Raw genomic sequence first — 13,995 nt, forward strand, 5'->3', positions numbered from 1 at the left:
AAATATTTTGGTTCAGTAGCCGATCGGGACCGCTCATCCGGAACCGCTTCGCTTAAGCTGTGAGTTTCTCAGGGTTCTTTTGCTTTCCTTTCGGGGTTTCGCGGGTCGGGAGGACTCCTGGTAGGGGGAGGAGCCGGCAGGATCGTGCTCACGCGAGCCTGCACGGGTACGGGAGCCTGACGTCAGCCGCGGCAGTTTTAAATACTGCCCGGGCTGTGCGCGCGGCGCCATTTTGGTTCTGTAGCTGCCTAGCGGCTGGGTGACAAAAAAAAAAACCAAAACACCACCCAAACACAAAAACCAAACCTCAAACGTTGCATCATGGTCGTCACTTGGACGAAGGGTAAAAAAGCAGCATCTGCTCAGATAGAGCTGTTTTACCAACATGCTGGAGTCCAGGCTGCCAGCTGCAGAGAGTGCTTCAGCCTGGCACTTGGAATAGAGGAGGTGGGAGAGGACAGCTATGTCAGGTGTGAGCAGGTGAATTTTCTCCTCAGCATGGTGGCAGAGCTGAAGGACGAAGTGGCCGAGCTGAAGGAGGAGGTAGCTAGGCTAAGGACAATAAGGGAAAGTGAAAGGGAGTTAGATTTGTGGGAGAAGGCTCTGCAGATCTCCCCTGCTGAGGGAAGGGTCCCTGGAAGCGGAGAGGGATGGATACAGGTCCCTGCCAGGGGTGGCAAGAGAAATCCACCCCGACCCTCTCCTCCTCCTCCGCTGCCCTTGCATAATAAGTATGAGGCCATGCAAGCTGAGGGCAGTAAGGATGAGAGGGCTGAGGCTGAGGAGCAGCCATCCAGAGGGGAGCCTAAGGCCAAGCGGTCCCCACCAGCTATAACGACCAGCTCCACTAAGAAAAGGAGAAGGGTTATAGTTGTTGGGGACTATCTCCTGGGGGGTACTGAGGGACCCATATGTCGTCCCAACCCATCCCACAGGGAGGTCTGCTCCCTACCAGGGGCAGGGGTTAGGGACATTGCAAGGAGACTCCCTAAATTAATCCAGCCCACTTACTATTACCCTCTGCTGATAATACAGGCTGGGAGCGATGAGATTGACAGGAAGGGCACCAGGGCAATTAAGAAGGAGTTCAGGGCCCTTGGACAATTGATTGATGGGGCAGGAGCTCAAGTGGTGTTCTGCTCAGTTCCCTCAGTGGCAGGGGTGTACACTGAGAGGAATGGGAGAACCCACACCATCAACAATTGGCTCAGGGAATGGTGCCAGAGGCAGAACTTTGGGTTCTATGACCATGGGACAACTTTCACCGCACCTGACCTGCTGGGTCCCGATGGGGTGCATCTATCTAGAAGGGGTAAGAGAGTCCTGGCACTGGAGTTGGCAGGGCTCATTAGGAGGGCTTTAAACTAGGTCTGAAGGGGGTGGGTGAGGCAATCGGTCCCTCTGCAGAGGTAAGAGTAGGGCACAAGGTAGGGTCAGCTGAGAAGTCAGGAACCCAGCTGCAATGCATGTACACCAATGCACGCAGCCTGGGCAACAAGCAAGAGGAGTTGGAGGTCCTAATCCATCAGGGCGACTGTGATGTAGTCGCCATCTCAGAAACTTGGTGGGACAGCACCCACGATTGGAGTGCTACACTGGGGGGTTACAGGCTCTTTAGGAGAGACAGGCGAGGGAGAAGAGGAGGAGGGGTGGCTCTGTATATTAGAGAGTCAATCTCTGCCACACAACTTGAGGTGGAAGATGAGGGAGTTGAGAGCCTGTGGGTCAAAATCAGAGGACAGCCTAACAAATCTGACATCCTGATTGGAATCTGTTACAGACCACCCAACCAGGATGAGGAGGCTGACGAATTATTCTACAAGCAGCTGGAGGCTGTCTCAAGATCATCAGATCTTGTCCTTGTTGGTGACTTCAACCTCCCAGATATCTGCTGGGAACTTAATTCAACAGAGAGGAGGCAGTCCAGAAGATTCCTGGAGCGAATGGAGGACTGCTTCCTGACACAGCTGTTAAGCGAGCCTACCAGGGGACAGGCTCTGCTTGACCTGCTGTTCTCCAATAGGGAAGGGCTAGTGGGAGATGTGATCATGGGAGGCTGCTTAGGGTACAGTGACCACGAGATAGTGAAGTTTTCAATATGCAGGGAAATAGGGAGGAGCACCAACAGAACCTTCACCTTGGACTTCCAAAGGGCAAACTTCAGCCTATTTAAGAAACTTGTCTGCAAAGTCCCCTGGGTACCAGCCCTCATGAACCAAGGGGTTCAGGAGGGTTGGACCTACTTCAAACAGGAGCTCTTGAAGGCACAGGAACTGGCGGTTCCCACGTGCCGAAAGGCAGGCCGGCGGGGAAGGAGACCGGCCTGGATGAGCAAGCAGCTCCTGGAGGATTTAAGGGGGAAGAAGAGGCTGTATCATCTTTGGAAGGAGGGGAAGGCTTCTCGAAGTATGTTCAAGGAAGCTGTTAGATTATGTAGGAATAAAATTAGGGAGGCAAAGGCCCAGCTGGAACTGAAGCTGGCCACCTCAGTCAAAGATAATAAAAAGCATTTTTATAAATATATTAACAATAAGAAGAAGGGCAGGAAGAACCTGCACTCCCTATTGGACCTGGAGGGACACATGGTGACCGAAGATGAGAAAAAGGCTGAGGTCCTGAACACCTTCTTTGCTTCAATTTTTAACAGCAAGTAAGGAGGAGTTCAGGACGAGTGGCCTCCGGAGCTGGGCGATGGGGTCGGGGAGCAATGTAGTGCCCCGGTAATCCATGAGGAATTTGTTCGGGACCTGCTGAGCCACTTGGATACTCACAAGTCTATGGGACCGGATGGGATCCATCCTAGGGTGCTGAGAGAGCTGGCAGATGTGCTAGCTAGGCCACTCTCCATCATTTTCCTCCAGTCCTGGCTCACAGGTGAGGTCCCAGATGACTGGAAACTGGCCAGTGTGGTCCCCATCCACAAGAAGGGTCGGATGGAGGAACCTGGAAACTACAGGCCGGTCAGCCTGACCTCAGTGCCAGGGAAAGTGATGGAGCAGATTATCCTGGCGGCAATAACTGCGCACCTGAAGGATGGCCAAGGGCTCAGGTCCAGCCAGCATGGATTTAGGAAGGGCAGGTCCTGCCTCCCCAACCTGATCTCCTTCTATGATCAGGTGACCCGTCTGGTGGATGTGGGGAGGCCTGTGGATGTGGTCTACCTGGACTTCAGCAAGGCCTTTGACACCGTCCCCCACAGCAAACTGCTGGCTAAGCTGTCAGCCCATGGATTGGACCATTACACTCTGTGCTGGGTTAGGAACTGGCTGGAGGGCCGGGTCCAGAGAGTGGTAGTGAACGGTGCCACATCCAGCTGGCAGCCAGTCACCAGTGGTGTCCCCCAGGGATCAGTGCTGGGCCCCATCCTCTTCAACATCTTCATCGATGATCTGGATGAGGGGGTCGAGTCAGTCATCAGCAAGTTTGCAGATGACACAAAGTTAGGGGCAGATGTTAGTCAGTTAGAGGGTAGAGAGGCTCTGCAGAGGGACCTCGACCGACTGGACAGATGGGCAGAGTCCAATGGGATGGCATTTAACAAGTCCAAGTGCCGAGTGCTGCACTTTGGCTACGGCAATCCCATGCAGAGCTACAGGCTGGGGTCGGAGTGGCTGGAGAGCTCCCAGAGAGGGACCTGGGTGTGCTGATCGACAGCCACCTGAATATGAGCCAGCAGTGTGCCCAGGTGGCCAGGAGGGCCAATGGCATCCTGGCCTGCATTAGGAATAGTGTGGCCAGCAGGAGCAGGGAGGTCATAGTGCCCCTGTACTCTGCTTTGGTTAGGCCGCACCTTGAGTACTGTGTCCAGTTCTGGGCCCCTCAGTTTAAGATGGACATCGAAACACTTGAACGTGTCCAGAGAAGGGCAACAAGGCTGGGGAGAGGCCTTGAACACAAGCCCTATGAGGAGAGGCTGAGGGAGCTGGGATTGTTTAGCCTGGAGAAGAGGAGGCTCAGGGGTGACCTCATTGCCCTCTACAACTACCTGAAAGGTAGTTGTAGCCAGGAAGGGGTTGGTCTCTTCTCCCAGGCAACCAGCACCAGAACAAGGGGACACAGTCTCAAGCTGCGCCAGGGGAGGTTTAGACTCGAGGTGAGGAGGAAGTTCTTCACCGAGCGAGTAATTCGCCATTGGAATGGGTTGCCCAGGGAGGTGGTTGAGTCATCGACCCTGGAGGCGTTCAAGAGGAGATTGGATGTGGCACTTGGTGCCATGGTCTAGTCATGGGGTCTGTGTTGATAGGTTGGACTCGATGATCCTCGAGGTCCTTTCCAACCTAAGTGATACTGTGATACTGTGAAAACCCATTTTTCCTCCACACAGGAAACCTCTAGAGAAATACAATTCCTTCTGAAATGTAAGCCTTACTGTTGACTTAAAGAAATTGGAGGAGCTGTTTTGAACAAAATACACTGAACTCACTTGAAATTGCTGTTTAAATTACCAGGACATTCTTCTCCTGATTGTCTGCAGGTGATCCTCCCAACCCTGCAGACTTAAGGCGATTAAGTTTGAAGTTACTAATGATGGCCACTGTTCTGCTAGATAGTTCTGCAAATGCCTATAAATGAATAGATGCAAAAGCAATTTGTAGCCTAATAAAAACATGTTTGCTGTGCAGCATGTAGAATGAATACAGTAGGGATGACTGCCTGCTGCTTTTGCAACTGGACACCATTTGCATGCTGTATGTGTATGCAGGCAGTAAGTATTTGTTCAGAGACACTAAATTTAATCAGTAAATTTGCAGATGACACCAAGCTGGGGGCAGGTGTTGATCTGTTAGAGGGTGGGAGAGCTCTGCAGAGGGACATTGACAGGCTGGACAGGTCTGGAGCACAGCCCTATGAGGAGAGGCTGAGGGATCTGGGGTTGCTTTGCATGAAGAGGAGGCAGCTCAGAGGTGACCTTATTGCTGTCTACAACTGCCTGAAGTGAGGTTGTATCCAGATGGGGGTTGGTCTCTTCTCCCAGGCAACCAGCACCAGTACAAGAGGACACAGTCTGAAGCTGCACCAGGGGACGTTTAGGCTGGATGTTAGGAAGAAGTTCTTCCCAGAAAGAGTGATTGACCATTGGAATGTGCTGCCCAGGGAGGTGGTGGAGTCACCATCACTGGAGGTGTTTAAAAAGATTTTTAGACTGGATGGGGTGCTTGGTGCCATGGTTTAGTGGATTAGATGGTGTTGGGTGATAGGTTGGACTTGATGGTCTCAAAGGTCTTTTCCAACCTGGTCTGGTCTGGTCTATTCTATTCTATTCTGGTCTTGTCTGGTCTGTTCTGTTCTATTCTAAAATCCACCTGAGCTGCACCATTTCATAGCTTTTCTTAAAACTCATTTCAAGTAACCATGCTGAATGATGGATTGCAGCAATTTTTTCTCTCTTTCTTGCTGCAGTCTGTAAGATTACTCCAATAACCTCTTCAGGAGGAAATGCAGAAGTGTTCAGTGCCAGAAGAACAGAATCTCGTGATGTTTCAGATATTATCAACCTCTTCAGCTATTTTACAGAAGTCATTTTTGGAAGGATTGATGTTGTGTACCTTTTGTAAGTAATATTTATTTTAGAGGCATTACATTACCTGTCTTGTAGGAAACCTCAAGGAATTAGGTTACATTTAAAATGACAGAAGACATTATGAGCCTTTGGATGGTGTGGCAGAATGACTTTTTATGCTGTTCACAAAAAGAGAAAGAAAATCCACTTTTTTTCTGCACCACTTCCCTTGTCTCTACACATTCATGACTTTGTGCAGACTTCAATTGTGGCTGCCAGTATGGTGAACAAGGTTTGACTCTGGACTGTCTTCATCCTTATAAAAGTTCAGAAAAAATGTGTGGTGGGTTGAGAGAGAAGGCCTAGCATTCTCTCCCCCACAAAGAGGAAAAAAAAACACAGCTAACTCAGCTGGAGAAGCAAAAGGAATGCTGTATTTTACAAGCAATGTGGAAAATGCACGATATGTACACAAAATATACAGTATTTACATTATATATACAGAAATATACAGCAAAGTAAAAAAACAAGAATACAGGAACGAAATTCCCTCCTCCGGACAGAGGAGGGTTCCCCCCCTGTACCCCCTTCTCTCCCCCTACCTCCCTTTTTTCCCAAAGAGGGTTAGTAAGAGAGAAAAAGGCAGTTATTAATAAAGCAGAATTCTAGTAGGCCTATTAGTAGGAATAGTTGATTATCTGTTCAAGGTCGCTCTGGCAAGAAGCCCAGAAGCAGGCAAGCTGGAAGGGAGAAGGAAAGGAGCAAACTGAGAAAAAATTCCAGGTGTGCTAAAACTTAAAATTGCATTCTACCAATCTACCAATGAAGTTCGTTTAGAACATCGATGTTTTCATTGTCTTCACCAAAACATTCGGCCAGAGTGTCCCAGCACTGTCCCTTTCTTAAAGGCACAGCCTCAAATTGTCACAGTATGTTTTTGAATAATACCTGCTGAAACCATCAGATTCCAATGTCTGCTGTCTGAGTTGGGTTTTTATCTCTCTGTCCTCCCTTGGGGAGACATACTCTATGCCATAAAATTTCTTTCAAAATGCCTCTTTTCATGCCCCTAATTTACCTATTAGTCTTGTATTTTGACATTTGTCCCCTAGCTGATAGTGTGACTATGCCCTTGGTGGAAGTGGGTGGTTGTAGAACTTCTCTGTTACCACACTTTAATTGCTTCTGTGCTTCATCTTTTTGTGTAGTTGTCGTAGGGTTGGGGGAAAGTCCAGGCCTTTCCCCCCCCACTGTCAGTGGAGGGAAGAAAATTGAAGGGAAAGAAAAAAAAAACCTCACAGCTGAATTAGCAAAGCAGTGGGTGCTGTATATTTACAAAGCAATATAGGATATGCAGGGGAATATATACAGGATTTACAGTATTTACAATATATACAGAAATATACAACAAAGTAGCAGAGAAATAAGAGAGTTCCCCCCTCTGCTGAGGGGGTTCCCCACCTCTGCTCCCCCTTCTTTCCCCAGAGAGGGTTAGAAAGAGAGAAAAGAGAAAAAAAAAGAGCAGTGATTAATTAGAAATTAGATTAATTAGAAATTAGTTTAGATCCGTCTTTCATTTACAAACATCCGACTACAATATTCCCTTTCTTAAGGGGACAGCCTCAAACGGTCACAGTAGTGGTGAACAGCAGAGACAGACTGTGTGGAATGCTGGTGGGTCATTTAGGTTTTCCCACCTGACTTAGTCATAAATGTCTTGGATGGCAGCTATTTAGGGGAAAACATGGCTGTATGAGGTAACATGCACAGAAGAGGGAGCATTTAAGTCTTGCACATCCAACTTAAAATAATTGAGAGCTTGACAATTCAGGTGAATTGTTATAATGTCAGAATATACTGCATAAATATCAGGAATTGAGCCATTAATGTCAAGATGTGGGTAATGAACTTTTATTGAGGCTCAATCCTGGGAGTGTGTTTGAACATGGTTATTTTTCCTATCCTAACAGGAATAGGAGTCAGCCACTTTAATTTGTGTAGCTTCTTGAACTTCTGAAAACTTAAATTGTTTTCTAGAGAAAAAGCAAAACTTGCCTTGACACTGCAATGAAAAAGATGAGGTGATAGCTCATGCTGCCTTTCTGGATTATCCAAATTGGAACATCACTGATCAGTCTGAGTGGGAATCATTCTTAGAAGAAAACTACATCAACAATAAATGCACTGTAAGTAAACTGTGTGACTTCAGTTGAGTTTTCATTTAAGGCTCAGTCACAAAAAGTATGCTGACATTAGCATCTTGATTTTGGGGTAAGTTTGATGCTGGTGTGGAGATTGCTGCACTCTGCTTTGTGTGGTGGCAGTTTTCATACTTCTTAGACAAGTTTATGAATTATAGGAGTTAGGAACTAAAAATAGGCACCTAGGAGTTCAGCTGCTTTTCATTCAGTCCAGATTGGAACTAGGTCCTGTGACTGAGAAAAGATGAAAGATATTCATGATGTTCAATAAGTCAAAGGATGTAGCTGGGGGAGGGGTGGACATAGCTGGGGGAGGGGTTGCCGTGGAGACCGCATGCAAACCAAACCGAACCCAGCGAGGGGCTGAAGAGAGGAGGCAGCGAGGGTGGTTACTGCAAGATGGTCACTACTAGAGCAAAGGCTAACAGAAGGACAGTGGGCACCCAAACAGAGACCACTCACAAGCATGCAGATGTTCAGGCAGGTGGCTGCAGTGAGTGCTGGAACCTGGCACTCAATATGGAGGATGGAAGGAACAACTCCTGTGTCAGGTGTGAGCAGATCAGTGAGCATGGTGGTCAAACTAAAAGAAGAGGTGGAAAGGCTAAGAGCTACAAGAGATGGCGAACAGAAAATTGGTGATTCCCATAATGTAACCTCTTCTAAACCAGACCAGGGGGTAACTCTTAGTGGAACAGGGAGTTTGATACCTTCCCAGAAGCAAGACTCTCAACCTCCCTGTAGTAACCCACATGAGCAGGGCCAATGGGAACAGGTCTCTGCCCGACGGAGGAAATGCAAACAAAGGAAGTCTGCTCCTGTGAGCAGCACGCTGCCTCCAGTGCAGTTACAGAACAGGTATGAGGCTCTGCAGGAGGAACAGGTCATTGGTAAGGTCGAGGACCCAAGAAGGTCAGAAGCTGCACCAATGACAGGTTGCCTCAGGCCAGCCATCAAAACTTACCCGGAAAAAAACCTCGTAGGGTCATTGTTATAGGTGACTCCCTACTGAAGGAACAGAGGGCCCAATATGCAGACCAGACCCATTTCATAGAGAGGTCAGCTGCCTCCCTGGTGCCCAAGTAAAAGACATTGTAGATAGAATTCCCAACCTCGTGAGTCCTTCAGACTACTATCCACTTCTGGTCTATCAGGTGGGTAGTGACGATGTAACAATGAGAGGCTCACAATCAATTAAAAAAGATTTTAGAACCTTAGGGCAACTGCTAAAGGGATCAGGGGCTCAAGTTGTGTTCTCTGCTATCCCTCTAATGTCAGCAATGGATGAGGGAACACTGAGGAAGGGCCAACAGGTCAATTCATGGCTCAGGGGCTGGTGCCATCGACACGGCTTTGGGTTCCACAAACATGGATTGGTTTTCAAGGCACCAGAGCTGAAAACAACTTATGTGACACACTTGTCCCAGAGGGGGATAAGAATCCTGGGGCAGGAATTGGCAGGGCTCATTGATAGGGCTTTAAACTAGATTTGAAGGGGGAAGGGGTTAATAGTCTCCTGCTGGCTGGTGACAAACAGAGGGGCAGCTCACCAGCAGCAGAGAGAAGGAGAGCTGGTAAGGGCTCTCAACTTGCTGCCCTGAGGCAAGCCACGAATGATCCACCAGGACATTCTGTGGAAACCGAGGGGAATTGGCACAAGAGGAGGACAGGGCCAGCCCAGCTGAAGTACTTCTATGCGAATGCGTGCAGCTTGGGCAACAAACAGGATGAGTTAAGGGCCACTGTGCTGCTGGGATGCCACGACATAGTGGCTGTTACTGAAACTTGGTGGGATGAATCCCATGACTGGAATGTAGGGATAGATGGGTATAAACTCTTTAGGAAGGATAGGCAGGGAAGGAGAGGAGGAGGTGTTGCCCTCTATGTCAATAGCCAGTTGGAATCAGTGGAGCTCCACCTGGGGAGGCATGATGAGCTGGTTGAGAGTGTATGGTTTAAAATTAAAGGCAGGACAGGGGAAGGAGATATTACTGTGGGGGTCTCCTACAGGCCACCTGACCAGCAGATCCAAGCAGATGAGGCCCTCCACAGGCAAATAGAAGCGGCTTCCAGGTCACAAGCCCTGGTCCTCATGGGTGATTTCAACCACCCTGACATCTGCTGGAGGGACAACACAGCAAGGCACCAGCAATCCAGGATGTTCCTGGACTGCATAGAAGACAACTTCCTCCTCCAAATGGTAGAGGAACCAACAAGAAATGGTGCTATGCTGGACCTTGTTCTCACCAACAGGGAAGGGCTGGTAAGCAATGTGAGGCTCATAGACGGCCTTGGCTGTAGTGACCATGAAGCAGTTGAATTTAATATCCTCAGGGCAATCAGGAGGAAGTATTCCAAGCCTACAACCCTAGACTTTAGGCGTGCAGACTTTGATCGCTTCAGGGATCTGCTAGCCAAAGTGTCGTGGGACAAAGCCCTGGAGGGAAGAGGGACCCAGGACAGCTGGTCAGTATTCAAGGACCACCTCCTCTGTGTCCAGGAGCTCTGTATACCAACAAAGAGAAAAGCAGGTAAGAATGCTAGGAGGCCTGCCTGGATGAGCAAGGAGCTACTGGACACACTATTACTTAAAAAGAAACTCTACAGGAAGTGGAGGGAGGGACAGCTAGAACAGGGGGAATATAAGGAAGCTGCCCGAGCAGCAAGAGTCCTGGTTAGGAAAGCCAAAGCAGAGTTTGAATTGAATCTAGCCAGGAAGATTAAAGGGAACACTAAAAACTTCTACAGGTATATTAATGGGAAGAAGAAAACTAGGGAAGGTGTGGGCCCCCTCAGAAAGGAAAATTGTGACATGGTCACAAGTGATGAGGAAAAGGCTGAGGTACTTAATAACTTCTTTACCTCAGTCTTCACTGCACGGGCCTCTAGCCACACTCCTGATGTTAAGGAAGTCAAAGCCAGGGACGGGGAGGAAGAACTGCCCATTGTAAGTGCAGATCAGGTTCGTGATCATCTGAAGAACCTGAAAGTGTTCAAGTCCATGGGACCCGACAGGATACACCCACGGGTACTGAGAGAACTGGCAGATGAGGTTGCTAAACCCCTCTCTATTATATTTCAAAAGTCATGGCAGTCTGGTGAAGTCCCCACAGACTGGAAAAGGGGAAACATTGCCCCCATTTTCAAAAAGGGTAAGAAGGAGGAACCAGGGAACTACAGGCCAGTCAGTCTCACCTCTGTGCCTGGAAAGATCTTGGAGCAGATCCTCCTGGAGGCACTACTGGCTCAGAAGAATAGTGAAGAGGTGATTTGGAACAGTCAGCATGGCTTTCCCAAGGGCAAATCCTGCCTGACCAACCTGGTGGCCTTCTATGAGCAGGTGACAAAATTAATAGATGAGGGGCTGTCACCGGTTGGGGCTGTCCCCTTAAGAAAGGGAATATGGTGGATGGAAGTTGGTAAACGGAAAGAATAATCTAAACTAATTTCATTGGTGAAGTGGGAGGAAGCACCTTCTGAACTGGGAGTGAACTGGGCATTCCAGCACTTTTCTATCAGTCTTGCTTCCGCTTGTCCTTCGGGCAGCATGTTGCAGCTCCTGGGCTCCCTCAGGGATCAGTCCTGGGACCTGTCTTATTCAACATCTTTGTGGGTGACATGGACAGTGGCATTGAGTGCACCCTCAGCAAGTTTGCTGATGACACCAAGCTGTGTGGTGCAGCAGACACGCTGGAGGGAAGGGAGGCCATCCAGAGGGACCTTGACAGGCTGGAGAGGGGGGCACAAGCCAACCTCATGAGGTTCAATAAGAGCAAGTGCAGGGTCCTGCGTCTGGGTTGAGGCAATCCCAGGCACAAATACAGGCTGGGCAGTAACTGGCTGGAAAGCGGCCCTGAGGAGAGAGACTTGGGGGTGCTGGTGGATGAGAAGCTCAACATGAGCTCTCAATGTGCACTTGCAGCCCACAGAGCAAATCAGATCCTGGGCTGCATCAGGAGAAGTGTGGCTAGCAGGTCGAGGGAGGTGATCCTCCCCCTCTACTCAGCTCTGGTGAGACCCCACCTGGAGTACTGTGTCCAGTTTTGGAGCCCCTATTACAAGAGGGATATGGAGGTGCTGGAACGTGTCCAGAGAAGGGCCACGAGGATGATCAGAGAGCTGGAGCGCCTCTCCTATGAGGACAGACTGAGGGAGTTGGGGCTGTTCAGTCTGCAGAAGAGAAGGCTCTGAGGTGACCTAATTGTGGCCTTCCAGTATCTGAAGGGGGCCTACAGGAAGGCTGGGGAAGGACTTCTCAGGATCTCAGGTAGTGATAGGAGTAGGGGGAATGGGATGAAGCTGGAGGTGGGGAGATTCAGGCTAGATGTGAGGAGGCGGTTCTTCCCCATGAGAGTGGTGAAGCCCTGGAATGGGTTGTCCAGGGAGGTGGTCGAGGCCCCGTCCCTGGAGGTGTTTAAGAGCAGGCTGGATGAGGCTCTGGGCAGCCTGATCTAGTGTGGGGTGTCCCTGCCCATGGCAGGGGGGTTGGAACTAGATGACCCTTGTGGTCCCTTCCAACCCTGACTGATACTATGATACTATGATAGTATGAAAGTGCAAGGTCCTGCATTTAGTTCAGGGCAATTCTTGATATCAGTACAGGCTGTGGGGTGATGAAATTGGAGAACAGCCCTACAGAAAAGGACTTAGGGGTGTTGGTGGATGAGAAGCTGGACATGAGCCAGCAGAGGGCACTTGCAATCCAGAATGCCAATGGCATCCTGGGCTGCATCAAAAACAGCATGGCCAGCAGGTCAAGAGAGGTGATTCTGCCACTTTGCTCTGCTCTGGTGAGACCTGGTGTCCAGCTATGGGACCCCCAACACATGTCAGTTAACCAGATTCATGGGCCAGATGGAGTGGGTCTAAAGGAGGGCCACAGAGATCATCAGAGGGCTGGAGCACCTCTGCTATGAAGACAGGCTGAGAGACTTAGGGATGTTTAGCCTGGAGAAGTGTCCAGGGAGATCTTATAACTATACTTCACTATCTGCAAGGGACCTACAGAAAGGCTGAGGAGGGACTGTTTAAAAGGGCTTGTAGTGATAGAATGAGGAGCAATGGTTTGAAAGTGGAGCAGGGGAGATTTAGGCTGGACATCAGGAGGAAGTTCTTTACTATGAGAGTGGTGAAATACTGGAACAGGTTGCCCAGGGATGTGGTTGAGGCCCTGTCCCTGGAGACATTCAAGATCAGAGTTGATGTGTCCCTGATGCAGTTGGAGGTGTCCCTGCTGTCTGCAGGGGTGTTGGACAAGATGACCTTTGTAGGTCCCTCCGAAACCAGTGCAACCTGTGAATCTGTGTTGACCATGAGCACTCAGCAGCTGGGCAGCACACGGCCTAAGGAGGAACTGTCAGCACTGATGTTCTCTCTAGGCACTTTGTTCATCAGTTTTCCAGGGTTGTTCTGGGGGACTTGAAGATGTGGCTTGCAGAAAACCCAACAAATACAGCAATTGTATTTGAAAATGCTGTGTGCTGTTAAAAGGAGCAAAATTATTACAGCCAAAGGGAGTATAGTAAAAAAAAACATGTAATTTTCTTGTAATCTGTTTTCTTTGTCACTCGAGCAGTACTTTGTGTACAGGCATATTGCAGGCACAGCCACTTCATTCAATCACTCTGCAGCTGCAGCTGGTCCTCTTGGGTTATGCCATGCTGTCAGTTCTGAGCTCTTCCTCGGGCAGCAAAGCTGCAGCTGACTGCGGGGCGCAGGGCACACAAAGGGAGAAGACAGCAAAAATAAAGCTTGATCATGTTAGGAATTACTGTTCATAAACAGAAGTGAAAAGTGCATTGGGACATAGAACTTTGGGAGCAGAACTCTTCTTTTTTCATGAGTGCAGATTATCTTCTGAAATACATGGGAAAGATTCAGTGTGGCTTTGATGCTTCTGCACTGCCAAACCAGCTGAACCTGTTCTGTCTTATAACTAGAAGAGATATTGTCAGGTAACTGCAGATTAAATCCATGTAGATGTGATTCACTGTCGAGGGTTGAGGGGAAGGCCCAGCCTTCTCCCCCCCCCGTAAAGTGAAGGGAAAGAAAAATGAAAGAAAGGAAAAAAAAACACAGCCAGATTAGCACAGGAAATGTGCTGTATTTACAAGCGGTTTAGGAAATGCAGGTTTATATACAGAATTTACAATATTTACAATATATACACAGAAATATACAACAAAGTGACACAGGAATGAGATTCCCTCCTCTGCTGAGGAGGGTTCCCCCCCCTGTACCCCCCTTTTCTCCCCTTTTTCCCCAAAGAGGGTTATAAAGAGAGAAAAAGAGCAA

General features: G+C 48.9%; 1 protein-coding gene across 1 annotated transcript in view; it reads left to right on the forward strand.

Annotated features, from left to right (window-relative positions):
- Positions 1–13,995, forward strand: part of CFAP61 (cilia and flagella associated protein 61) — a gene marked incomplete at its 5' end in the record, with an annotated part of 345,444 nt that overhangs the window by 2,030 nt on the left and 329,419 nt on the right. The window contains 3 exon segments of the mRNA XM_068142941.1: positions 5,401–5,551; positions 7,538–7,561; positions 7,563–7,686. Coding sequence (XP_067999042.1) covers positions 5,401–5,551; positions 7,538–7,561; positions 7,563–7,686 — 299 coding nt within the window.

The sequence above is a fragment of the Melanerpes formicivorus genome, unplaced genomic scaffold (genome assembly GCF_026170545.1).
Source record: "Melanerpes formicivorus ecotype bairdi unplaced genomic scaffold, bMelFor1.0.p_v2 SCAF_9, whole genome shotgun sequence".
In the NCBI taxonomy this organism is placed as follows: Eukaryota; Metazoa; Chordata; class Aves; order Piciformes; family Picidae; genus Melanerpes; species Melanerpes formicivorus.